We start from the raw sequence: 25817 nt of genomic DNA, 5'->3' as shown, positions 1-25817 counted from the left end.
CACAACTTTTACCAAAATGTATCATGCATCTTCAGTTTTTAGTGATTTTATCTGTTTTTTTTAACCCTCTCATACTTGGTTCGAAGCATTTCCAGTTTATACAAACTACCTGAAGTGTACTACTTCATACATATAATATGGTAGACACAGAAAAAGTCTATGTCATGGAGAGTAGCACTAACTCTTGCTGAGGCATAAGCTTGACATTCCACACATAGCTTGGCATTATTGAACTGTCACAATTTACCCTGAGGTAAGGGCTACTCCAGCCAGAAATGGAGGTAAGAAGGAATATGGCAAACGCCGTCTTCACTGGCTGCTACGCCCTCCTTTCTCTGGCGGCCTGATGATTCATTATTCATGGCTGTCTGTGTATGTGGAGCCAGGCTTCTTATTGCCATTTAAATCAAATCTCAATATACCACAGCAGCTGATTCTGCTGCTGCTTTCCCACCCTCCAGCTCCAGCTCCTAAACTTTGGCCTCTTTCTTTACCCGCTTTGCAAACCTCCCCATGTGTGTTTTCAGATTACGCCCGTTATTTATTCAGTCAGATGAGACCAGCAGACCAGATGGCCATTGGATTATCACGTCCTTCATATTCAAATCCACTGCCTTAAGTTCCCAATGGCCAAAACCAGTTCAAGTACTTCCCTAAGCTTCAGCCAACCCACACAACCACACCCGCCACAGGAAGATGTAAAGGAACATTCTCACACTCTGTTCACTTCATTTTTTTTAACAAACACGCTGAAGACTTTGTCCTCTTCAGACCCAGATGACCACATATTTTTGTGGTCTGACTTGCAGGTCTTTGTCCAGGCTGCAGAAACCGTATATGTCCTGCAGGCCCTTCCCATCTGCAGCCCAACCAGTTTGTGAGCAGCCCCAATAATGGGGCCTGTGTGTGACAGAGATGGATGAGAGCCCAGGGGAGCTCATAAAACCTGCAGCGGGGAGGGAGGGATTGGTAGAGGGGGGGAGTGGACAGCAGGCGCTTCGTCCTTTCTGAGTGGACTGAAGCGGACATTAGAGGACTCAGTGAGGCGGGCTAACTGCTGTCCACTCCATCATTAGAGTAGCACCAATAGTCACACTACCCCCTTGACCAATGTAATGACCAGCTGCCCATACCTGAGGACCAATTCACTGTTAAATCTGAGTGTAATTACTTAAAAAAAACTCATTTAAAAAAGTCCATTAAACTCCATTATTCCTCCTGTATGTACACAGAGAGTATGATGAGTGATGTGCAGCTTTTCACCCTTGATGAAAACAGCAGGGTGGTAGTGCAGTTTAGCCGTTTTCATGTAATTAGATCTTGCCTTCAGCTGGATTGTGGTTTTTAGAGCAGCAGCCCTCCACAATAAACTGAGCAAGCTCTAATCTACACTTCTGCTTAAATCAGAGCCATCATGTAGATTAATTCACTGAAGAGGCGGGAAGAAAGCTAAGATTAGAAGTGGGAAATCAGGACAATGTGAACTTGTTGTGGAAAACCGGGGATTTATTAGATTAACTTTTATATTTATCTTAGTGGGATTCTAGACTTTAATTATCCAGAGACCACAGATAGAGAACAGGACAGCACCGTGTTGATTAAATACTTTAAATTTAATAAGCATGACTCAACTTTTATGTGTCAGACTTTTTCTCATTCAGTCAAACATTTTCTGTGCTTAAATGATGAGCCATACCTTGAGCCTAACTCGTATATGAAGAGGATTATGGATATGAACATTTAATATGTGCAGACAAGCAAAGTGGAAATTGTGTCCCTGTTTAAATGCTTTGTTTCTGTTTCCACTGAAAGTTAATCTACTGATCCAGTCGGTAGAGGAGGGGCAGTGCTTCATTTGATCTGAACTCATTGCAATCACTGGGACTTCATAAATATGTGACAAGGATGATTTTCTGACCACTGACTTTGCCATTGCTGAAATAAGGCTGATAAGCACCTTGTGTGCATGCACATGAAATTTTCCATTGTGAATGTGGGTGTGTGTGCACACGCATGTGTTCACATCCCCAGGAGAGACAGATGTTCCTCTGCTGACCGCCTTACTGTCTGTGCAGCCATTGTGGTGGACGGCTGTCCAGCAGACGTGCGTGGCTCGGACAATCCAGTTGGCCCTGAGACAAAGCCTGAAGGATCCTTTTGTCAGGGGCCTGTCTAATTATGGAAATCTTATTAATCTATTCAGCTGCAGTCCACTGACAGCTTTTGTGTCACCCTGGGATTTATTGAGGGACCTGTGTGAGCTGCATCCTATTGAAGGAGTGTGTGACGAAGACAGTGGCACTGATGTCTTCAGCAGAGAGCGGCTTTACTTTGAGAAGGCCCTAAAATTAAAATTGGACCACTTATGGCTCAGGGGGAGTGTGTTAAGTTCATTCCTGCTTTCAGTTCTCAAATGCTCTGAGCTGCTCTATATCACTGAATCTCTTGTTGACTAGTTGAAACCTAAGTCGTTTTTTGGCCTATAAAGGCTGGTTGTACTCTGGACTGTGTTGTGGTTTCCTATAAAAGAGGTATTGGTGGGTTATGTGAAACGTTATCTTGGCAGGAAGCCCAGAGGTAGAGGGCTCCAGTGCTCTTTCACAGCTCCCCTGAGGTTGCATTTCCCTTCTCTCTTCCCGGCACTTTTGTTTTTCTTGCCCCGAGGAACAAAACGGACACGGATGCTACAACCCTTCTGGGACAGCATGCTATTAAACCGTGCCTATCGTGAAGAGGCTGCTTGTAAACAAGAGCTGTGGATCAATCCAATCAGGGTCCTATTCAGGGCAGAGCTCTACCCCCACCCACTGATCAGAATAAACAACTAACACCTTTACTCCATCTTTCTCCCAAACACAGAGGCAAAATCAGGCCAACTGACGTAACTGAACACATCGATTAATCCTCTGATCCTTTATTCAAACACTTTAGAAAAATTAAATCAAGTAATTTTGTACTGCAGGCTTCACAGATAGGGCACTCTACCACTAATATGTAAAAACTGAATCAGTGAGTTGTGAAAAATGTATTTTTCCTCCACAGTCGAAAGCACCAATCAGTCTTCTTCCTTTATTTCCCCCGTCCTCTGAAAACAGTCGGCTTGTTTTTCACTTTCAGTGGAAAATTCTTTTAATACTTCTTGACAAAAAGTTGCAGATAGTGCGCGATTGTTTTGAGAATGCTGCTCTGACTATTGTTTAGACGTCTGAGCTGGACACTTTGAAGAGAGAAGCTCAGAACGGGTGCAGCTAATGTTAATAATACTAAAGGACACAAAGGCAAAGTGATGGGGGTGGGTGCAGAGAAGAGAGGACGATGCACACTATGTTTGTGCTGATAAGTCACAAACTTCAGGCTCTGATGACTGCATCACTTGCTATGTATTCAGACAGCGCAAACTGATCAATGAGTTATTGGGTGAAACTCCTGCATGCCTGACATAAATCTTTGGCAGTAATTATGTGTGACCTAAGGAATCTTTAATCATTTGAGAAAAACACATGCTGAAACATACTTAAGGAATGTGAGTTTGCTTGTGGAGGGAGCGGCGTCTACACTGAGGATCTGTTATTTATCAGTTTGTTATCTTGATTTGTCGTTCACTCCTGGAAGCCCCTTAAGTCCTCTGTTCTCAAGTTCACTGTGATTTATGACACTAATATCAGGCAGGACATTCTCGCTGGGCTATGGCCGTCCTGCCGCTGCATACTACCTGGTCTGTCATAAAAACACCAATCTGAGAGGCCAGTCACAATTCACACGTGGCAGGTGGAGACACTGGAAAATTGTCTCTGGAATGAATTTCACATTTTATTGCCTCACACAGTTTGCACCAACAGAATAAAAACTAACAGGAGGATGATGAAAAGCCACGGTTTTAGAGCGTCTTCTACTAAACTCATATTAGAAAATGTTGAGCCGCACCTCGAACATTTGTTCCTCACGAATATTGAAAAGGCTCTGTTATCAAGTATTGTCCAAAAGCTGTTAAAGGAACTGAGGTCACTCCCTCCTTCAAGCAAGTTACCAAGCTTACAGAACAACAGGGGTCATAATTTATCAGACACACATAACTGGGCATTGCAAGGAAATTTTTCGTAAATGTATTTTTGTTAGTCATGGGGCTGCTATCAATCAAGTGAAACACACTCCCACACTCCCACTCTGCCTCTTGCTCCCTCTGGCTCATCTGCTCTCTCTTTCACAGCCCTAAAAAGACGTAATAACACCAGAGTGCTGGAGCCCTGGTGGGGAGTTTTCACACCTGCTGCACAGAGCGCGAGTAGACAGCTCTTTTCAAGCACGCCTCACCAGCCCGGTCCCAGGAGGAAGGAGCCCATCTCCTGCAGTGGCATTGAGGGATGTCCTCTGTGTCTCTGTACCTTCCTCTCACTGTGCTTTGAGCTGTGTGCACTCCATGTTTCAGACTGACAGTTTGTCTTGTGCTATTTTTTTTTGTTTCAGAGCCTTTCAGAGATGTTGTAGGCTCACAGTCAGAATAGTACTTTGTCAGACTGTGCAGCTTATAGCGGTTTGCTAAAGGACGATGCAACATTACATTTTGTAGAGCTACAGAAAAGCAGCAGAGAGGCCATAACTTGCAACAAACACAAGTAAAACAGATAAAAGTTACTGTTCAGAGCCACAGTTTTTTGAGCAGAGCAGAGGAAGCTTTTTGAAAATCTGTAATCTATTAGCAGTATATGATTTTCTTTGTCCTTTAAAGTATTTTTACAGAGAGGACAGAGAAGAGAAGGTGGTCAAACTACTTGGAGGCATTTGTCAAACATTGATTAATTGACAAATGTGTTTAGAATTGCTAATGATAGAGCAGAAAAAAAATCCAGATCCCCATCTGAGAGCCAGCACGATTTACAGCCCTCTCCTCGGCACTCTCCAAAACTAGAAAGCCTCTGGAATAATTGCTGGATGCGTCACTTCATGCTCGTAATTTTAGAAACAACTCTCCCATCCCCCGTGCCTGCTAACGCATGTCCACAAATGGCTAAAACCCCTCCCCTTCAAGAAAACAGGGTCCCTATTTTCTGCGGCTGCAGGCAGGCTTTAGGTCATTGTGTCCACTAATATATCAAAGAACAGCTGTCCTAAGGCTCTGTGATGACCAATCACCCCTTCCATCTGTCTCACTCACCCAATCTCTGTCCTATCTCCCCCTCTCCAGCTCTATATTCTCTCTGCGATCTCCTTTTTTCCCTCCATGTTTCTCTGCCTCCCTAACTCCCTTGTTCCCCACATTCCCAGTGAGCTTGCTGCATTCCCTCCTTTCTGTCCAAACCTCCCTCTGTGCTCACAGCTTACACCAGGCACATGAAGCATGCTGGGATCTGATGCTGCTTTACCTGTGCACATTTAAATAAGAGGGAGCTAAATCTATCTAACACAGCCGCCTCCATGGTTGTGCATTTTATGATCACTGCACTATAAACACCTAATGGCACGACGATTAAAGTATATTACTTCTCAAGCATGGTCATTTACTAATTAGCGCTGCTGCTGTGAGAGATGTGGTTCATTGTTGGAGATCTGAATTCTGCTGCTTCAGGAATCCAATGAAGTGTTGCCATCCAGATGAACCTCGCCACCTTGCTCCTTAATTGGGCCCCTAACGGGAGCCCAGGTCCTCTTAATGAGCTGATGAACCATTGGAGAGACAGTGCAGGGTGCCAGTGGACTCACAGGGCCCTCGGTCCCTAACCTCCTTTTATTTTGGACACAAACTCAAGCGCACATAAAACACACACACACACACACACACACACACACACACACACACAGACTCACTGAGGGCTAATTAGAGCCCATTCACACCCAGCACTAATGATCCCAGCTCTTATTCACACACACTTTAGTAGAATGTGTGTTTACTAAAGGGCCTCACAGGCCCCTCCACTGCACCTCTCACAGCACTCTTCCTACAATATAGATAGATGCCAGGCGGCCCTCCAGCCTGCATCTTCAGGGTCCAGGATAAGATCTGCTCCTTAGTCTTTCAATACAAACCACTCCATGACTTCACCGAGTCATTCACAAAGACACTCACACAAAACATAGAAACACAGCCGCAGAGAGAAAGGAGAAGGAGAGGGGTCAGTCAAAGGAGAGCTATAAAAACTGTGAGATCTGGAGTCCTGTGTGTGTATGTGTGTGTGTGTGTGTGTGTGTGTGTGTGTGTGTGTGTGTGTGTGTGAGCGGGCTGTTTTAAAAGAAAAGGTATCGCTACACCAGCGGGGCCCCCAGCAACAAGAGTTAGGGCACTCCTGGGTTGGCGGCCTGGGACTGATTTAAGAGTGTGTTTGAAGTGCAGATTACAGATTCTTTGCACCAAATCCCTCCAGGAGTATCCATGGCCCCTGGAATCTCTCTCAGGTTTCTTCTCAGGTCCAGCCATAGCTGCTTGCCTCAGCTTGAGGTCCTGTGGACCGGCCAGAGACAAGGACCAAGGCAGGACAGGCTAAGGATGACTGGGTGTCACACAGATCTATGTATCTGTGAAATCATCACTGATATCAAAGTCCAAAGTGTGTAGTGGCTGCTCCTGCCATGTTCAGAAATGGTAGCTGCAAAATGCTCCTCACTCCTACAAAGGAGATTCCAACATGCAGGTGAGAGTCTTCGCATGTCCTGCACACATGCAAAGTCTCTCACATCAGGAGCTTTGCTCAGCAGAATCATGACTACAGTCTTTAACTTTAAGACAGTAGGCTGCAGTGTCACCAGTGAGCACAGGGGCATGTTTGTGTGTCACTGGACTGAGAACAAACAACGTGACTACTTAACACTGCCATGTGCGCCTACACATTTCCTCTGTCCATATACATGCACACACTAGCAAGCTGTTCTGAACGGGTATCAAGGCTGCAAGAGCTCTGCAGAACAGAGCAGCTCTGTAGCAGAAGAACCACGGAGCCACTCGGCAGAGCAGATGAAAACCAGCATTGTGGATCCTAATCATAAAAGCAGATCACACACAAAGACGAGGAGAAGATCTCTGAAGGGGCAGTAGTGTGTGTTGGAGCTAAAGGCATGCTAACTATTCCACCAGCAGTTTGTGACATTCTTGCACACGCAGGCCACTTTAGGAGCAGAAGAGTGTGTTCGGTCAGTACGAGTGAACAGGGTGCAGGGAGATGATGGAAGAGTATCTCATGAGTAGACCTTGATGTGGTTATTAATCTCTCATCAGTGTTGTTTAAACAACTCAGCCTAAGTTATCTCAGATAACATCTGTAAAAAAAGGGGGAGGGCTGACATGACTAAAGAGAGCAGTCGTTAAAAAGCAGCTGAAACAGTTTTAAAGAAGTACACAGGATCAACTTTGTATTTGTAATAAAAGGGAAAAAAAACTTAATAATCTGATGAATGATTAAAAAACAAAACTGTTTTTCAGGTTAAAATCTTCCACCAAAAAGTTGCATCATCAGTCAAATATTCACTTTTGATGCTCTAATGAGACTCTTTTGTGGAGTTTGAATTCTCACACCCACAGAGTTGCCCTACAAACCCCCCAACATTTCAGCTTTTGGATCCAAGAAAACAACTCCAAAGCTTTCTGCCATCCATTAGGAATTCATGCTTTTTAAATTAACCATTCTGTTAAGAGTTTTGCCTCCCTCATGTAACTGTCATGCCAATAATGCAGCTCTATGGGGAGAGCTAAAGAGCAGGAAAAAGGGGGCCTTTGAGGACGAGGCCACGGAGGCAGCCCCATGCTGGCCGCCAACAATGCTGTTTTGGAGAGCAAGAGCGCTGGACTCAAATGAAACCTGGTGGGATGTGTGTGTGTGTCTGTGTCTGTGTGTCTGTGAAGGGGGGTAGTTGAGGAGTAGGGTCCAAAACTGGTCAGTTATTAGGTCAGCACTGAAGGAAGGACGAGGAATGAAAGGGAGAGCAGGAAGCAGTGTCTGAAAGTCCTGAGCTCTATTGGTAAAACAACACTGCTGGAGTGAGCTGAGGGGTTTCTGCTGCTTAAACCATCAACCTTCCACACTCCATCCGTCCCTCTTTCTTCCCCCACTGTGTCTTCCGCCTGGTGATGAAACATTCAGTGCCCCTGGTTTAATGTTTCCACCATGCACGTCAAAGAGAAAGTCAGGTGTCTGCACTGAAACGCGCACATTTTCACAGTTACCTGTGCATTTTCCCTTCTGTTTGCAAAATACTGAACGCACTGTCCACTTCTGCTTATTTATGGCGTGGGGGGTTCATTGATTAAGGCAAAGTCCAACTAGGTCACAGCGGGCTGTGCCGTGTGACATGCAGAAAAGGAGATGGAGAGTGTAGAGAGAAAGTAAAGTGTGTAGTGTACTCACTATAGGGGACAATAGGACTCAGCATTCTGTGGGGCTGGTCTCAGTAAAGAGGAATGCTGTTTTGTGAAAGCCAGCTAAGGTTAGCGTCCATCCGGCTGTAGTCCATCACAAGCATGAGCTCGCACTGACAACAGAACAGCCCTGAGAGAGAAAGAGGAGGGGGAGAGAGATGTGAGGCAGTTACAGGCTGCTGCACAATGTCTGGACAAACACTCACATGTCAACCAACCCTTTCACACAAGCTCACACACACACACACACACACACACACACCAGAATTCACTCAGAGTATGGTAGAATTACTGACCAACCTGAGAGCCCTATCAGCGTAACAAAAACACACACATGTGCGCACGCAAGCACACACACACATGCACACACACATACACGGTCTGCGAAATTGACACACAAGGGTATTCATTATAGGCAGGCATTAAGCTGATTGTGAGGCAGTGTTCAGCCTCTAAAGAGGGCTTTCTAAATCTGCCTCACAAAAAGACTCGTGCATACCATTGCTCTGTGCACTGGGGCAATAAAGACCGCATTCTTAGGAGACCAAACCGTTTGGAGTTGCATAAGGGAAAAGCAGAGGGAGAAAATACTCCAATGACAAAGTTTGGAGTTATCTCAGTAAGGGTAAAATAAAATAAAAATAAAAAATCAGTCTTGTATGTTTGCCCACTCTCAGAGGTAAGTCTAAATGAAAATGTCTCTCTCATCTGGTTCAGGTTGTAAATGTCATATTTCAATCATGTGCAGATTAAAGTTAGTTTAATCCTACAGTTTTGATTGTTTTATTCTGATATGAAGCAAAAACCATGAGATTAAGAGAACCAGAGTTTTTTTTTTTTTGCTTCTACAGCAGCCGTTTGCATTTATCCTTACTTTTTGACAGCAAAGCAATACCTGAACAACAGTTGAGTTAAGTTGCAAAAGACGCTATAAAAATACACAAAATTGTCCCAGCATCATCATTTCTCTTTGGGCTCAATAAAACACTTCAGAGCCTCCTTTTATATACAAAAAAAGCTATATAGTAAGTAGTTGAGGACATATTATCTCTGGTGTTTTAGTTGATAAGACAAAAACATGAGCCATACATCCTACAATCACAACTGTTTTTGCACATGTTTAGATGTCACAGAGACTCCAGAGACTTGAAAGTCAATTTTCAGTTTTGCATCATAAGCCGAAACATGAAGAAGAAAATGTCCATGGTTGTCTCTGGACACCAACACGCTTCAAGTCGAACACTGGATCCCATCACAACCCCCTCAGCTCTGACTGACAGTCAACTTTTAACACTCTCCCAGAATAACTAACTACGCTACAGCAGCAAACCACAGCTTCCACCCAAAACAAACACTACACAGTTCACAGAGAGGCTGAAAGGAAAAGGCTGAGTTCGGAGGCTTGGTTTGCTCACACAAATGTATCATGGTCAGCAGCCAAAGAAGGGAGCTGTTACAACACGCTCGGCTCCGATCCTCCAACAACTTCAGCCTGCAAGCAGAGCCAAGTCAAACAGCGGGGAGAGCAGGGAGCTCTCAGCGAGCTCTCAGTGAGCTCTGACAGCACATCACACAGATGCAGAGAGGACAGGAAGCCTTACCTATTCATGCCTGCATGTCCTCCATCAGAGCTGAAAGCGCTACGATAATCCCTGGAGCAGACCGGACCTGGTGTGTGCACTGCTACGCTTTTTTCCACATATGGGACACAACTCCACTCTGTCTCTCCCTCTCCCTCTCTCTGGCCAGTGACAACAGAGTGAACACTCAGCTCCCCTCCCCCATGAATCTCCCATCCCCCTCTCCCTCCCCTCCTTCTCTCTCTTTATGCTAAAAGTATTTAAGTAGGGAGAGAGAGAAAATGAGGGGAGGGCAGCAGAGAGGGAGGGGGACTGACCAATCCAGCACTGAAGGAGAGACGGCGATCACGCTGAAGCCCGAGTACAGAGGACAGTGGAGATGGAGAGCTTTCATTTGGAGAGAAATGACTAATGATCCTGAAATCATTACTTCTTCTTAAAGGTTTATCAGCTGGGAACAGTGCTGTAGTCACCATATCACAATGCCACATCACCCATAAATCACAGCTCATGAAAATGATTAAGGAAGAAAGTTAGATTCAAGCTAAAATGCAAGACGTCTTAAGTACAACTTTCAAAGTAAAGAAGGATTGAAGGTTTTCAGCTTCAGTTTTTGACAACAAAACTTGACTTACGACTAGAAAAGCACTCAGCCACACTTTAGTCCTACTTTAATGTTATACTCCCTTTGAGTAAACTCTCTGCTACAATTTGGTGTTAGTTGCAGGTTTATACAATAAGTTGTTACCTGAAAGTGTTGAAAGTTATGATAACCCAGTACATATTTCATATTCCAGATCTTAGTATCCAGAACATTGCCAGGATCTGGATCATACTTTTACATATATCAGAAATTATGGTGACCTTGTCTTGTATTGTTTTGCAAAGCAATCCGACCATTTATGGTGGAGTTATTTACACATATGGTGAAAAAGGCCCTATCTCACAATGATAAAGGATCCTTTAAAAAAAATCCTGGATCCAGACGGTGATCCAGATCACCTCCAAAATTCAATCGCTTCTTCCTTATCCCATTTTTAACATTTCCTGAAAATTTCATCAAGATCTATTTGCTATTTTTTAAGTTATGTTGTTCACAAACAAACAAACAGACAAAATCTCCTAAAAACACAACCTCCTTGGCAGAGGTAATAACAATGAACCTTTAAAGTCACAACAATTTTGTGAAATCAAAGGTTTGTCTGGATTTATTCAGGATGTGTCAGATTTCAAATATTGAGGCAGAGACAGCTGCTTTGAGTTTTCTGAAATTATAAGCAAATCTACTATTTCCATTTCCATGAAATATTGAAAACTTTACTACATGGTAGGTTGATTAACATTTCTCTTTTTAGCAGATTGGCAGTTTAATGTCCTCTGTTAAACAACAACAAGCAGCAAATAAATTTGTTGCCCTTTGACCACATTACTCAGAAATGTGTCTGAGCTCCGTCCATCTCATGGTCGGGTGCTGTTCCAGTTTCATTTACCGGCTCCTCACACACAGCTGTCAGGCTGTTTTTAGCGCCACACTGAGGGCCACATGGCCCAGTCATCTCCTCCTGTTTCACGGAGCCGCTACTCCAGTCAAGCAGCTTCATGTAGCAGTGCCTTACAGATACAGGATACCACCCTCATACAAACACACACATGCTCATATATATACATGTGAGCACACAGAGTGTGCCAACTGAAAATAGAGAGGACATTGTGATCATATGTTGGGGGTCCAAAGCATCCCGTGGACCTCATCATGTGACAGTGTAACGGAAAGTGTTTGCTCTGAGAGCAGCCTGGAGGCTTACTGACAGAAAATAAATCACTCTGTGATGAAGCCACGTGTGTCCAACAAAAGAAAGACTCACTGGATTTGCACTACATTTCTGTCTGTCATTCATACCAATAAAGAGGCACATCAATCATTTTGAGTAATTTCAGGCAACTTCTTCAAATTTAGCTAATTGTGTTATTATAAACTTCCTGATGGATCATGTTTTGTTAAAGATCAAATTGAAGCAAACACAAACATTTACTGTCTAAATGTTGCACAAAAACAATCAGCAGTTTAAAGACCAGCTTCCTGGCTGTACTTTGACCCACCTGAACATGCATGTCTTACATGTTTCTTAACACCTGACTGCCTGCGTTCCCTTGCACTGACATTGAACAGCAATTCAAAACAGTTGGGACAGAGCATGTAAAAGGTTTAAAGAATCAGAATTTGGTGGGTACACTGCAAAAAACTGAAATCTTATCAAGTGTTTTTGTCTTTTTTTAAGTAAAAATTGTCTTATTATACTCGATATGAGCCACTTTCAACTTATCAATCCAGAAAAATGTCTTGTTTCAAATTATCAGAGTACAAAAATGAGGTTTGAATCGCTTGTAACCAGTAAAAAAAAATCTGCCAATGGAACAAGAAAAAAATTGCTTGAGACTAGAACAATGTCTTAATACAAGAAACTTTTCTCTTGTTCCATTGGCAGATTTTTTTACTGGTTACAAGCGATTCAGACCTCATTTTTGTCCTTAAATAACTTTAAACAAGACATTTTTCTGGATTGGTCATGTGAATTTGGCTCATATTGAGTCTAAAAAGGAATTTTCTAATGAAAATAAGACAAAAACACTTGATAAGATTTCAGTTTTTGCAGTGTAGCAGATCATCATAACTCTATACTTGATTGACTTATTCCAATTTTACAGTTTATTCCAGATTCTCAGAGTCTTTGATCATTTTTATTTTTAATTGTAGATGATGAGCGTCTTATCTTTATGCTAAAAAATTGGTCTTCTGAATTCCTTGAATTAACCTTCACACAGTTTTGTCACAAAACCTGTTGCTAGTTCATCTGAGTTGATAGGAAATTCCATTTAAGCTGTTTTTGTAAGCATCAAACAACTTCTTCAGCATTTTGTTGTCACCAGTCAAACTTTTTTAAAGCATATTGTCAGCATAGACTTTCAGGTGAGCATGTGTTTTCCATTCGGCAAAACAACCCTTTTTCTTCATTTGATATGTTTATTTTGCAATATTTTGAAATAGATGTAGGTTTAAAACTTATAAAAATCTTTCTTGTATTTAATTTTCGATTGGCACCGTAACCTCTTTGGGATTATAGTTTTCCACACTCAGCTTGTTCTCCTGTTTCCATGGTACTGGACTAACTTTATTATATTTCCAAATAAGAGTAAAAGCCAAGATTAAAAAAAACAAACCCAGGTTGAAAATCTCAGTATTTACCCTTTAAACACACGGCCCCTGAAACCTCTGTCGTAAGACAAGTGGAGTGAACTATTTTTAGAGATGCCCCGGTGGTCAGTGACATGGCTCGAATTGGAATGTAGGGCACTAAACTCATCAGAGGAAATACTGCAACTCATTAGTGTGGTACGAAACTCAACACACCATGTGAGTCTCAGTTAAACTCCTTCATGTCTTCCCTAAAATGGGATCCTCCATAGATTTGCAAACAGTGTCTGTGGGGGGTTAGGTGAGGGTACAGTTAGGTAGAGATGTTGAAGCAGACAACTCTGGTGCTCTCTCTATCACTCCGTTGCCTTATTAGCGCTGAGGCAGCAGTGTGTGGACCCAGGCAGCCTGCTGAGCCAAGCACTACTGAAGCACAAAGACTTCAGGGCCCTGGGACAGGAGGCGAGCCAAAATCAGAGACGAAAAAAAAAAGACTGAGGAAGAGTTTGAATAAGTCAGAGACTGAGCAGGTATGGCTGCACAGACTAGTCCACATGTCCTGACTGATTCTGACAGGTGTCAAAATGACCCTGCCCCCTCCTCTAACGTGTATTAAGATATTTCCCCACCCCTGTGACAGCTCAGGCTTCCCAAACTTTCAGCATATCCAGTCAGGTGGACACCCAGGGACATGGGTTGCTGAGAGCCCTGGAGGGCTGCGTAGCCTGTGCTGGGTGGAGGTTAATGGAGAGATATGAGAAGCAGACAAAAGAGCCATGGCAGGCTTAAAATGACCCTGAATAGAAAGAAGGTGCAGGTCAAAATGCAAGTGTTTGACCTAATACTCCAGGGCCATGTCAACTCCACACCTCGGATCAGCAGGTTGTTCGCTCAACAGTGAACAGTGTTAGGGGGTCAGCTGGTCTTACTGCAGAACTGATGAATCAGGCTTATATTTAATTATGTTAAATGAAAATCTGCATGCAGCAAAGACCTACAGGGGGATTAGCTAAGCAAAATATCACACTTAATGGCTGTGTGGACATGTGGTAGTTTAGATGACAGGCAAACAGGTTTTGAGCCTGCAGTCTTTTAACCTCAGAGAAGAAGCTGCATCGTTGTAAAGTGCTAGATGTAAAAAAAAATACCTTACTTAATCAATAAATCTCCAGAGTAAACTGTGGAAAGAAATGCATTTATGATTTCCTCCAAGGTTTCAAACACAGGATTACAAATCTGCTTCAGTTTGAATAATAAAGTATTTATGTACAGCTGAAGCTTTGTACTGTTTTATCTCTGCAGTCACCAGCGTTTCTTCTGATTTACAGAACGTGTGACTTGATTTTGACATGAGCACTGATGACTGTGTTAAGATTCAAAGATGGAAAGACTTAAAGGATTTTCCTGTAGACTCACTCAAAAATGGTGGAAATGCTGAGAGGCTGAAAACGCTGTAGTAAGCCAGGCCTGTAGGTGGCGCTATAACTGACTTGTTCAGAAGGTCTCCACCGAAGCAGAGTTGGGTTGATCATCTGGCATGTTGGCGAATGCTTATTGCAGAAACGGTGCAACAGATGCGTATTGTGTTGAAAGACAGTCAGCAGATTGGAGTGTGACATCAGAATTTCCACTGAAAACTCCGACTTGCTGTTTACACAGTGACAGTGGCTGCTGAGTTTCTGAAAAAATCCACTCTGGAGGCAGTTTTCAAAAGTTTCTGTTTTAGGTCGGCTAAAAAGTTGTGTTTGTGTAAGTGAGAGGCAAAAATGCAACAATTCTTTTGTGTTTTATCCTAAAACATTTGACGTGTAAACAGCCCCTAAGTCAGTCAAAGCTCATGGAGTAAATAGTTTAGCATTGAAACAGTAATCAGCCTCATAAAAAAATGAGATACTTAGAAGATGATGGCTTGAATTTGACACCAACTGGAGTGAATTTGAATTAAAGTACATTGTTTTAGTGATTCAGATTAAAGTCAGACTTTAACCACTAAGGACTTGAGCCTCAACTCAGACTCAAAGATTGAATTAACTTACCACCGGTAGTCACTCAAGACTCTTGACAACCAAGTCTGAGTCATTAAAACATTGGCTTTATTTGTTAAAGGTCCCATATTGTGCAAAAATCACTTTATTAAGTCTTTTAGTGAAATTTGTGGGTCTTTGGCTTTCCTCCCAGCCCACAAAAGGTGATATTTAATGACAAATCCTGTACTTAGTAGTGCTTGTGAATGTAAAATCCTGACCTAAAACGAGCTGTTTCAGGGATTTCCGGGATTTGCCGACATCAGCGATTCCCTTTTTTTGACCAATCAGGAGCAAGTCTGACCTGATTGGTCCATCGGAGCAGATACCCCCGAGAAAATGCTGTGTGCTGTGGAGCAGATGTAAGAGCTTTTCCTCAGTGTCCCCCCTGTCTCTGTGTTAGCTTAAGGATGCTAACTTTAGCTGCGATAAGCCTGTTGTTTTAGCCTGTAATGTTACGGTAATCGAGCCTTGCTGTTTTCTAAACATTGTGCACTCAGAGCTCATGGCGCTGCTCTCAGTGACGCGGAAGAGCGGGGCGGTATCAGCGGTGGCTCATTTACATATGAAGGCCACGCCCACTAAATCAGAGCGTTCTGAACAGAGGGGCTTTGAGAGCCTGGAAACAATGCTGCTGTGCTTGATTTATTGGCTTTTTGGACCAAAACATGTTACTATCATTTAATGGAGACATCTATGATCCATATTAAACTGCAGAAAAGGAGCAGAATATGGGACCTTTAAACCTGGCATAATCTTCAAGAATCTTCACAATCATTGCAGAAAAACGCAAACATTAACATTATTAATCCACTATAATTTCAGCAGCAGTGGCCTTGGTGGGATTTCTGTTGACGTGCTTGAAACCCCAGCACAGATTGTTCTTGGCATTACAAACAACAGAAAGCTTGGGAACCTACTGGACCAGACCTCAGGTATGGGACTAAAGGTCTGACCTCAAGAGACTAATTGTTACCAGGGCTGTGTGGACAGGCACAACCAAGCCACTATTTAAGAGAAAATGGTGCAAGATATTTTTAGTAGATTATGTGTTATTTACAACACACTTACTTTCTGCAAAACCCCACCCTCCACCTAGTTATAGCATGTTAATGTGCAAATATGAGTCATACCAAGGAGTGTGAAGGATTATTTGTGCATTGTGTCTACCAATCATTCACAACTATCTATGTATCAGGGGTGTGAATGTGTCGGAGAGAGGGAGAATGTGTGTGTTTCTGGTGATAATCAGTTCCAGGCTCTCGGGGTTGGCTGATATCATTTCATTAGAGCATAGGAGTGAGTGCTGGGGCTTTGGCTGAGATTAGGGCAGAGTGAGAAACTCTACACTGGCCCCAGTTGCCCTGAAGAGGGCCGGCTGAGCAGTGGAGGAAGGGGCAAAGTGTGAGTGTGTGTGTGTGTGTGTGTGTGTGTGTGTGTGTGTGTGTGTGGTGTTTGCACGTGAAGAAAGAGATGGACAGGGGGGTTCAGCAGGATTATTAGTGGGAGGTTCAGCTGTTTATTATTCCAATTCTATCTCTAACAGCTGAAAATTGGAGAATTAGGCAGCAGCCCTGAGCAACCTGGGGATCAATGCAGGGGGGTTAAACCCCTTTCCACACACTGACAGCGTCCACAGATACTGACGCAGCACATATGCACACCGCAGAGGTCATTCACAAAACTTAACAGACACATCAGATTTACCGCTCTGAAGTGATAAGACACTCTTAGGCTTCCCAGGTCGATGAATAGCTTCACACTTCACACATGGTTGCGTGTTTGAAATGCCTGAGACTGTGCTAGCTGGCTGTTCCCTGCTCTAAGTTTTGTATAGACTTGATAGAGATTTCAATTCAAGAATATTTTTATCAAGCCTGAAAGTAAAAAATACTTTAAACATGTTGGAGTAACGGCCATCTACCTCTCAAGACACTCCACACACAGATGGACCTTCTGTTACATACACTGTTGGCATGCGCCTGCAGTGTCAGACGCTCTCTTGTCACGTCTACGCATGCTGTTAATCTGAAGAAAGACAGGTGATACAGGGAAATGGGGAACATGAACTTTCCACACCATGCGAGCGTGCACTCTGAGGGCAAGGAAACAGGCCTTTGGATATGTGGAGGTCAGGTAGTTGGGTTTCAATTTTAAAACAGACTTCTATCTGTTTTAAATTACAGCCTGTGGGTGAATTTTGTGTTGTTTTAATGTCTCAGGTTTGCTTTTATAGCTGAGACAGTAGGTAGGCTCACACTGGGTAGGCTCTAGACAATCTCTTTGGATGAAGAAATCTTTACATAAACTCTGAAGAGCCGTACAAGTAGTCCCTGACTCTTTAAATACAACCCTTGATAGTGCCATCTGAAAGAAATCTGAAAGAGTTTAAATCACGTAGGAAAAAAAATTAGAGTAGTTTCTTCCAGCAGGGAAATAAATATGATCTTACCAAAGAGTTTTCTGCCATTTTCCCATTGACACATAAAACCAATTAATTGGTAAATGATACATTACAAGCACACCTCTCTTCATGTCCTTGAAATGAGGGCATGTTGATCAAATATGATAACCAATGCTAAACAGAGCATTGCTTCAGGTTCACTGACGATGATTTGCAAAACCCCGACTTGATGAAGAGGATTTCCTTAAATAATGTCATGCATTTATTCAATGTGAACAGGTCAGCTGCAAATCACATGAATGTATTCATAACTTCAAATATCTTCCAATGCAGCCCTTCTTTTTGGAAATGACTAAAACAAGGACTCGCATACCCCTTTTCCACCGGTGCTCATTTGGTGCTGGTGCTAGTGCTCAGGTGGTTCAAATCACAGCCCACACAGGTTACGTATGGAGTGACGTAACAATGTTTAACAATGACGCAATGACAATGGCTCTTTGCCTATGGAAAATCAAACCAATTCTTAGAAAGAGCGTGATTTGGACCAACTAAGCACTAGCACCAGCACGGAACGAGCAATGGTGGAAAAGGGGATTACAGAGCACTTTGTTCCTCCAGCCTACTCATCTGGTTCAAATAAACTTTATTCCAAAATGACAAAAGTCACACAAATGATGTACAATAGAAAGCTTGGGTTAATAAGTACGAACCATGCAGTAAAATTACTAATTTTGTGAGTTTGCTGATCATAAGAACTGCAGTGGGCAGAGCTTAAGCCCAGTTTCCATCAAAAAGTCAGGTTTAGATCAGTACAGTTTGGTATGGGCTGGGTTGTAAAGCCCGATCCTGTTAACATTTTCACGACCAACCGTGACCCCTTGTGATAGGCAGCGTGTAAGACGGATGCAGATAGTCGCATCATTTACATAATAGTGTGATGCCATAGCACTGCACACAGTGTACCCGCTAATAAATCAAACAAAGAAGAAAAACATGACTCAGTAAACCAAGAGCAACCGCATGTCGTCTTCTTCATGATTTCCATTTGTCCCTTTGAACACGGTCACACTGGCCATCCAAACCGTGCCGTGCTTAATCATGATTGCCCCCCTGCAGCGCTGTTCCCCAGCTGTACAGTACAGCAAGCGGTCATACTGCCCCAATATGAACCAGACTTTGGCGGGTAACACACACGCGCACGGCCCGCCTAGATCATCGTGAAGCATCTGTTTACGTGAAGCGCGATCTGATCAGAGTCAGCACAATGAGACACAGAGAGCACTGCTGCAACTTTTGGACTTATGGTGAGTCATTTACACCCGACACAGCCCTCTAACACCCCCGCTTTGTTTAAAATGATTGTCAAGAGATGCGCTCCCGGCGATCATACGTAATGGATCGCATGCGCTGTCCGCTTGCTTGTGCTCGTGCATGAAGTAAATTGTGCCAAAGCCCACCTCTTCGAAGTGTGCCGAAGCACGGAAGGGAATCGTGCTTGAGCACGGCACAGTTGCGGTCACACTGGCCTTTCCAAACGTGCTTTACGGCTGAAGCGTGCTTAGGCACGGCACGATTGGCCAGTGTGACCGCGTCCTTTGTTTCAAAGCAATCAAGCTTTGATTCACAGCCACTGTTGCATCTTGAGTAACAATTCATTCGACCAATCAATGGTCTGCAGTGTTGTAGCTCCACCTTCCGAGATCAGATTGGGATTAGTCCAGGATTTAGAGTTCTGGGATTAGTCAGTGGAAACGCCACAAAATGTGTGCCGAACCAAGATGAACAGAACTGAACCACTTGGTGGAAACAGGACTTTAGTGTCAGATATCCTGTAAGACCATCCTGTTGTTTGCTAAAATAAACCTTTGGCTTGTTAAATGTGGGATAATTAACTTAAGAATAAGAATTCCCTCCATCTGGCTACAGAACTGCTGAATATTTAAGTGAATAAATCTATCTTACTTTTAACAACCAGTTAGTGATTGATGTGCATAAAGATGATTGAAAAGAGTAACTGCTAAATTAAAAATAGAAAAGGAAGGCAAGAAGGAAAACAAAGTGATGCATATAAATTAGGACAGTGTGAATGGGCACTCCTGAAAACATTGATATTACAGGAAAGATCTATTTATACCAATAAATCAGGTCACGTATAACCTCTTCAGCTCTTAACCAGTGGACCAGCCAGGCTCAATCTCAGGAAAAAGAATTAGTTTCTCTTGACGTGATTGTCACAGACTCCTATGGCTCTTGTTGGTCTATTGGTCCCTCTATTTTGTCCTCCATCAACAGAGGCTGGAAGGGAGCTAATGGCTATTCTCCACTCCTTATTAAACCTTTTCTCTGGGGTCTAACTTGTGCCCAGTGTTCAGGGAAAAGGGGGCAACAGAGCAGGGCACAGCTCACCAGGGTGTCTTTTCTAAAGTGTCCAGCCTGATGGAGAAGACCTGGACAAAGCAGTGGCCCGGTGAAAGCTCCCTGTTGTCCACCTAATCCCAGCTATGGCCTCGTCTCCATTGACAACGCAAACCTGAACAATAGCCTCTTTCAAGAGGTGTTCTCTTCACTGACACAGTGACAGAGCAACAATAGAGGAAGACACTTAAGGAATGGAAAACCTTGTCCATGATCACATAACGTGCTCTCTTCACAAATGATACAGGAAGAAAAACGCATCGGCGAATGACCGTCAAAAAGAAATTAAGAGTTTTCTTCTCACAAAAAGCCCAAAGCAGAAATGTGCAGCTATGGGCTCGTAAGACCATTACTCCACATCTTTACAACTAAATGCAATAAACAGAAGCTTGGATTGTCATTTGTGCCAGACCATCGGGTGAAATAGGCTTCACCATGTCATCTGGAATAAAATGGTTTCTCCTCTTCGAGATCAGCTTTCCTGCCTTGCTTTTTGCTTTCCTTTTAGCACATTTGCTGACCAACAGAAAGGGAAGATGAATGCTTCCATTTGAGATGCTGAGGCCTCTTCCCTCATCTTCTTCGATCCAGATTTCACATTAAACCTGTAATAGCATACGACCCTGCAAGGCACGATTCTCATTCAGTCGCGCCATGTTATATGAATGAGATTTGGTGAAATGCCAATATTTATGCACATACATTCACATTCAGAGCCTTTCTCATCATTGCATCTACTGCAGCATGGGAAGAGCAGCTGTCACTTGATGCATCGAATTAAACCAAGGAATACACAAATACCTGGAGCAGCAAGCAAGCTGAAAACACTACGTCCCCCATGAACCACAGCCACAAAATATACAACCACGCTGTCCAGCTCCTGGTTAGTTTGTAACCAACATTTTGCCTTGGCTCTGTGCTGGACTATACAGGCAGCTGGCTGCCCAGCTGAAGTTGTTGGGAAGGTCATCTGTCAGAGAATAAACTAGACTGTGGCCGTTTGGCATCCCCAGGAGGTCTGCAGAGGGGCGAGGCGTCTCTGAAGGACACTTTTCCTCCTCTCCTGGTTCCTAATTCAATCGTTCTGACAGTGTAGCGGTGTCCCAGTGTCTGCCAGCCCAGTAATCTCTGTGTAATTGAGTTCCCAATCAGCCATCCATCAATAATGCATCTGGTTCCAAGAGGGGAGAGACAACCGCACTGCTCCGGCCCTTCGCATCAAGAGAGGAGACAGTATTCTGCCTTGACTGGCCAACCAGATCTATTACTGCTGGAGATCATTCACTTGGCTCTGTGGCTTGTATCACTCCTAAACACAAGGTACTTCAGAAATGGGATCATTATATTATATCAGATGGTATCATGGTGGTGGGTGGTTTGCAGAGCTGAAAATGTTGTTGTGCAACAAAAACAAAGATATGTTCAGAAATCAGCCCACGGATTGACGCTGGTAACATCACAATGCTGTGATTCAGAGGTGTCAGCAACGTGTTGTGTGGCTGGATCGTAGAAAAGATTCGAGGAAAATGTACAAGAAAATCACAGAGACACTGAAGCACTTTCACGAGGCCGCTCTTTCAGCTCCTCTCAGTGCTTTGCTTTCTTGTAACACAGGATGTTCATAAACACACAAAGGTTCGAAGTCTACCCACATAGTCCTTACTTTTCAATTGCCGGAACATGCCAACCCATCAATTAGTGACTAAGACCATGGTCCTCCAAGGTTAAACTGTACAGCTGTCTGAATGATTTTCAATTAAACAGCCAGGAAGCCCCCGACAGCTCAGCAGCTCTCACCTCCCTCTCTGGTCTCACAGGGTCATTTATAATACCTAACGCTTCCCATGGATAATTGTGTATCACCACCTCCACCGTGCTATCTCCATTTTCAATTTCCGATCTTGAAACACTGAGTCTCTCTTCAGCCACTGTGTGGAAAAAATAATAATTTTGATGGAACATTTAGAGGAAAATAAGTTTTTTATTGAAGGTGGGCATGTATTATCATTTGTAAAGGAAAAAAAAAGGATGAATTGAATGTGATCATCGTAACCACATCTTAGTTGCATGGTGAGTTGTGCTGTCCCTTTACCCTTGGGTCTGCTAGTCTGCTAGATAAATAGCTCATTTATGTCTCCATTACATTACATTAGCCCATTCAGCCAGCGCAGACAGGACACTCATCAGCAAATAAATCACATCATGAAAATATTAATCAATCTCAATAAGTGACTGCACATAATCTGTGTGATGTTAAAGACTATGACAAAGGTTTATACTCAGAGCAGCACATCAGCGTCACTCAGGAATAGACTTACAGGAGCTATTCAAGCCTTGGCTTATCACTGCAATACGACTTTAAAGTTCAGGGAGGAAATTACCGGTGTCACTATTTCTATTTCACAGTGGAGCCTTTTCTACATATGCACTCTTTTCAGGACAGCCCGCCTTGGAAATGTTTGATGTTTGATTATGTATTGTTTGAATAATATCATACCTAGAGCAGAAGAGTACAAAGCTGTTGTCTTTATTCACTCCTGATCAAAATTTTAAAACCAGTTGAAAAATTGTACACTACTTATGTAACCCTAAGTATTATCTTCACTGAAAATCAGAGCTGATATTTGTATTGCTCTGTTTTCTTCTTTGTTTATTTTATTTTATTTGTACAGCTCATATTTTGTACTTATCCTTTTGTAGTAACAGTGAAAAATTAATTAAAAAAATATTGTTAAAAAAAGATTGTGCACAAACACAATAGTCTTCCCTACTTGAAGCTGGCTATCGCAGCCAAACAATCCTCAAAAGGTTTAAAATATAAACATCCATTTTAAAACAAACTGAAACATGTAACAGGATGGTTTAAAAAAGTTTTTGAAATGTAGCCGCCTCCCCCTTTTTTTTACAAGCTCTGTAGAGGGTAGGAAATTTTCATGAAACTGTGTTGTCATTTATAGTTAGGCTAGTTATTTGCTTAATTACCTCCGCCAAGGAGGTTATGTTTATGAGAGACTTTGTGGGTTTGTTTGTCTGTGAACAACATAACTCAAAAAGTAACAAACAGATCTTGATGATGTTTCAGGAAATGTTCAAAGTGGGATAAAGTGATTAAATTTTGGAGGTGATCTGGATCACTGTCTGGATACAGGATTTTTTCAAAGCATTCTTCATCATCTGAGATAGGGCTGTTTTCACCATATATATAACTCCACGATAAATGGTCGGATTGCTTTGCAAACAATACAAGACAAAGTCATAGGGATGGGTACCTTTCACATTTGAAACGATATGGTACAGATGCCCAGTACCTGGCAATTGGTATCGTTACTCATTGGTACCAATTTTCGGTTCTTTTTTATGCTTATGTTGTAAAAAATATCAATTTGTTTGATAACAGAATATTTATTTTTTCAAGTTAAACATATCTAACAATGCAATGCTGTGTTCATGTCCGGTATGGAAAATCGCCCGCTCTTCCACTCCCACATTTAGGTACCTATACATGGTAACTTTTGGTTTTACATGACTCTGTACCTGGTACTTTTGACAGAATTCGGTCGGTACCTTAAAAAGTACCTAAGTCAGTACCCATCCCTCCAAGGTCACCATAATTTCTGACAGATGTAAAAGTACGATCCAGATCCTGGCAATATTCTGGATACTAAAATCTGGAATATGAAATATTTACTGGGTCATCATCATTTTCAACTCTGTCAGGAAACAAATTATTGTACAAACCTGCAACTAACACCAAATTGTAGCAGACAGTCTGCTGAAAGGGAGTATAACATTAAAGTCGGGCTAAAGTGATGCTTGACAATCACCATATGCTTGGCGGAGGTCTGCGCTCTCTGAGTGCTTTTCTAGTTAGGGGTGTGAATGAGTCGAGAGCGGCTGAGCACAGGTCTGACTGTGCTCCGTGTCCTGGTCTCTTTCTCAGCTGGTCTATGGCTTTTACCTGTTGTGTTAACACATTTCCATATCTTTAAATTTTACTTGGGAGCTGTGTACTGTGCATTCCCTCGCAAATACAGTGTGCATGTGGACACAACTGAGGAAAGTCAAGTAAGTCAGAGAGAGAGAGGATTACACACCTCAGTGGGCGGAACCGACTCCTGTGTTTGGCTGGTTGGGCCAAAAGTCACAAAATGCCACAAAGCAGCACTGCTTACCTAAGCAATTTAAGACCTGTGTGAATAGTGTGGCAGAACAGGTTAGAAGAAAATCTGGGAATTAAATGGAGGGAAAAGGCATAGGTGCGGTTCACACCACACAGCAACAACAACAACACACACACACACACACACACACACACAACACAGCTTCCTGGCTGGAGGTTAATTCAATCCCAGCTCGTTCCATTTTGAGGCTGCTGTCAGGCTCGGGTCTGCAGTGTGACACTGTGAGGGAGAGGTAATTACATTTTGGTCCAGTCCAGCGACTCAGCGTCTATTCAGAAGGTGCTGTCAGTGCCCTCCTCCTATAGACCACATCCACCAGAGGAATGTCCAGCTGCAGACACACTGCTGCAGACAAACAGATGGACTGGCTAAAATTCAGAGGCCTAATTCAGAAGTTCAATTCAACAAATACCAGGAGGCAAATTTTTTCAGATAATAAGCAGAAAACAAAGAAAGAGGTCAAGGGTTAGTCTGACATAGCACAAATGAACAGTTATATAACAGACACGAGATGTAGGAGAGAGATCAGTCTCATCGCAAATTGATCCAACAAACTGATGCTGTGGTGAGAAAGCTTAATATAGTTTAACGTGCAAACACAATGAACAGTGAGAAGAAAGAAAACTTGGGCAGAAAATAGCACATGCAAACTTCCGTCTTTGCACATTGTGTACAATTTTCTCACAATGAAAACAACCGTGCTATAAGTCAAGGGCTGTGGACTTTGAAGTAGAAATGAAACACACCCAGCAGCTTTTATCGTCGCTTCGCAGTATGCATGTGCACCTGAGCACTAAACTTTGTGATAGATTTACAGCTTTGCTGATGCTCTCAGTTCATGTGTGGTCATGTTGTACTTGTCCATTGTGTACTATTGATCAGGTCCTGGTGAAACTTGTGACTAAAGCTTAGTCCTCTCCCAGCAGAATAAATCACAGTATTGACCCCGTGGTTATCAATAAAGGTAATGACAAACATCTGGCCCCACCTTTAATGGAATCGACAGAGTCTTTCTGGCCGCGGCCCAGCATTGGCCACACATAGATTGCCTTGATCTTTCCAGTGGGAACCCACCCTTAATATGCAAATGAAAGGGGAAAAATGCAATCACTATCTAAAGCTAAGCAGCTCTCCTATTGAGTCCGGAGCTGAAAATCTCCATAAACACCAAAGGAAAAACCGTAAAACGTATGCTGACAATACGCCTGTTTGGACTGCCTGAGATTCGTTCTGTCAAGGAGCTCTGACACAGTGTATCTATGTCAATGCAGGAATAAGTGAGGAGATCAAATCAATGGCTGCTCCTCTGAGGTCCAGAGGTGCTGAGCTGGGTGTTTGGAGCTGCCTGCCGAAGCAGCACTCTGCTGTGTGCCTTGGGTGTGCCTGACCTAGGTATACACTGGATATCTTATTATTAGGGCCAAGGGTCTTCAGAGACAATATGGTCCCATACATGAGCACACCTGACAGAAGTAACTGCAACCATTTCCTCTGGCTCATATAGGTGTGTGGCAAGAGAATTGTTTTTGCAAAAGAGCTTCATTGTCCTTCTAACCCTGGAATCGATGAGAGGCTGAGAGAAGGTGAGTGGGGTAAATGTCTCTGTTGTTTTGCTTTCACACACGGGGATGTGACTGCAGAGAAATTCATCATATAGAAAGAACCGCAACATGAGTGAA

The 25817-nt window shown here is 43.0% G+C and overlaps 1 protein-coding gene across 3 annotated transcripts in view; it reads right to left on the bottom strand.

The window, feature by feature from the left end:
* The window catches only part of fignl2 (fidgetin like 2), a 52818-nt gene that overhangs the window by 5901 nt on the left and 21100 nt on the right, over positions 1-25817 (bottom strand). For 2 of the 3 annotated variants that reach the window (XM_074681127.1, XM_074681128.1), the window contains exon 3: positions 8331-8471. In XM_074681127.1, coding sequence (XP_074537228.1) covers positions 8331-8355 — 25 coding nt within the window. In that variant the 5' untranslated portion in view covers positions 8356-8471. Of the gene's footprint in view, positions 1-8330; positions 8472-9942; positions 10078-25817 lie in introns of those variants that run through there. The other variant, XM_074681126.1, reaches the window with a different exon arrangement.

This window comes from Halichoeres trimaculatus, unplaced genomic scaffold, assembly GCF_033239565.1.
Source record: "Halichoeres trimaculatus isolate MK-OKI-2021-1 unplaced genomic scaffold, fHalTri1.1 fHalTri1_scaffold_11, whole genome shotgun sequence".
Classification (NCBI taxonomy): Eukaryota; Metazoa; Chordata; class Actinopteri; order Labriformes; family Labridae; genus Halichoeres; species Halichoeres trimaculatus.
The sequence above is the reverse complement of the archived record's forward strand: the minus strand, read 5'-3'. Positions and strand labels throughout refer to the sequence as shown.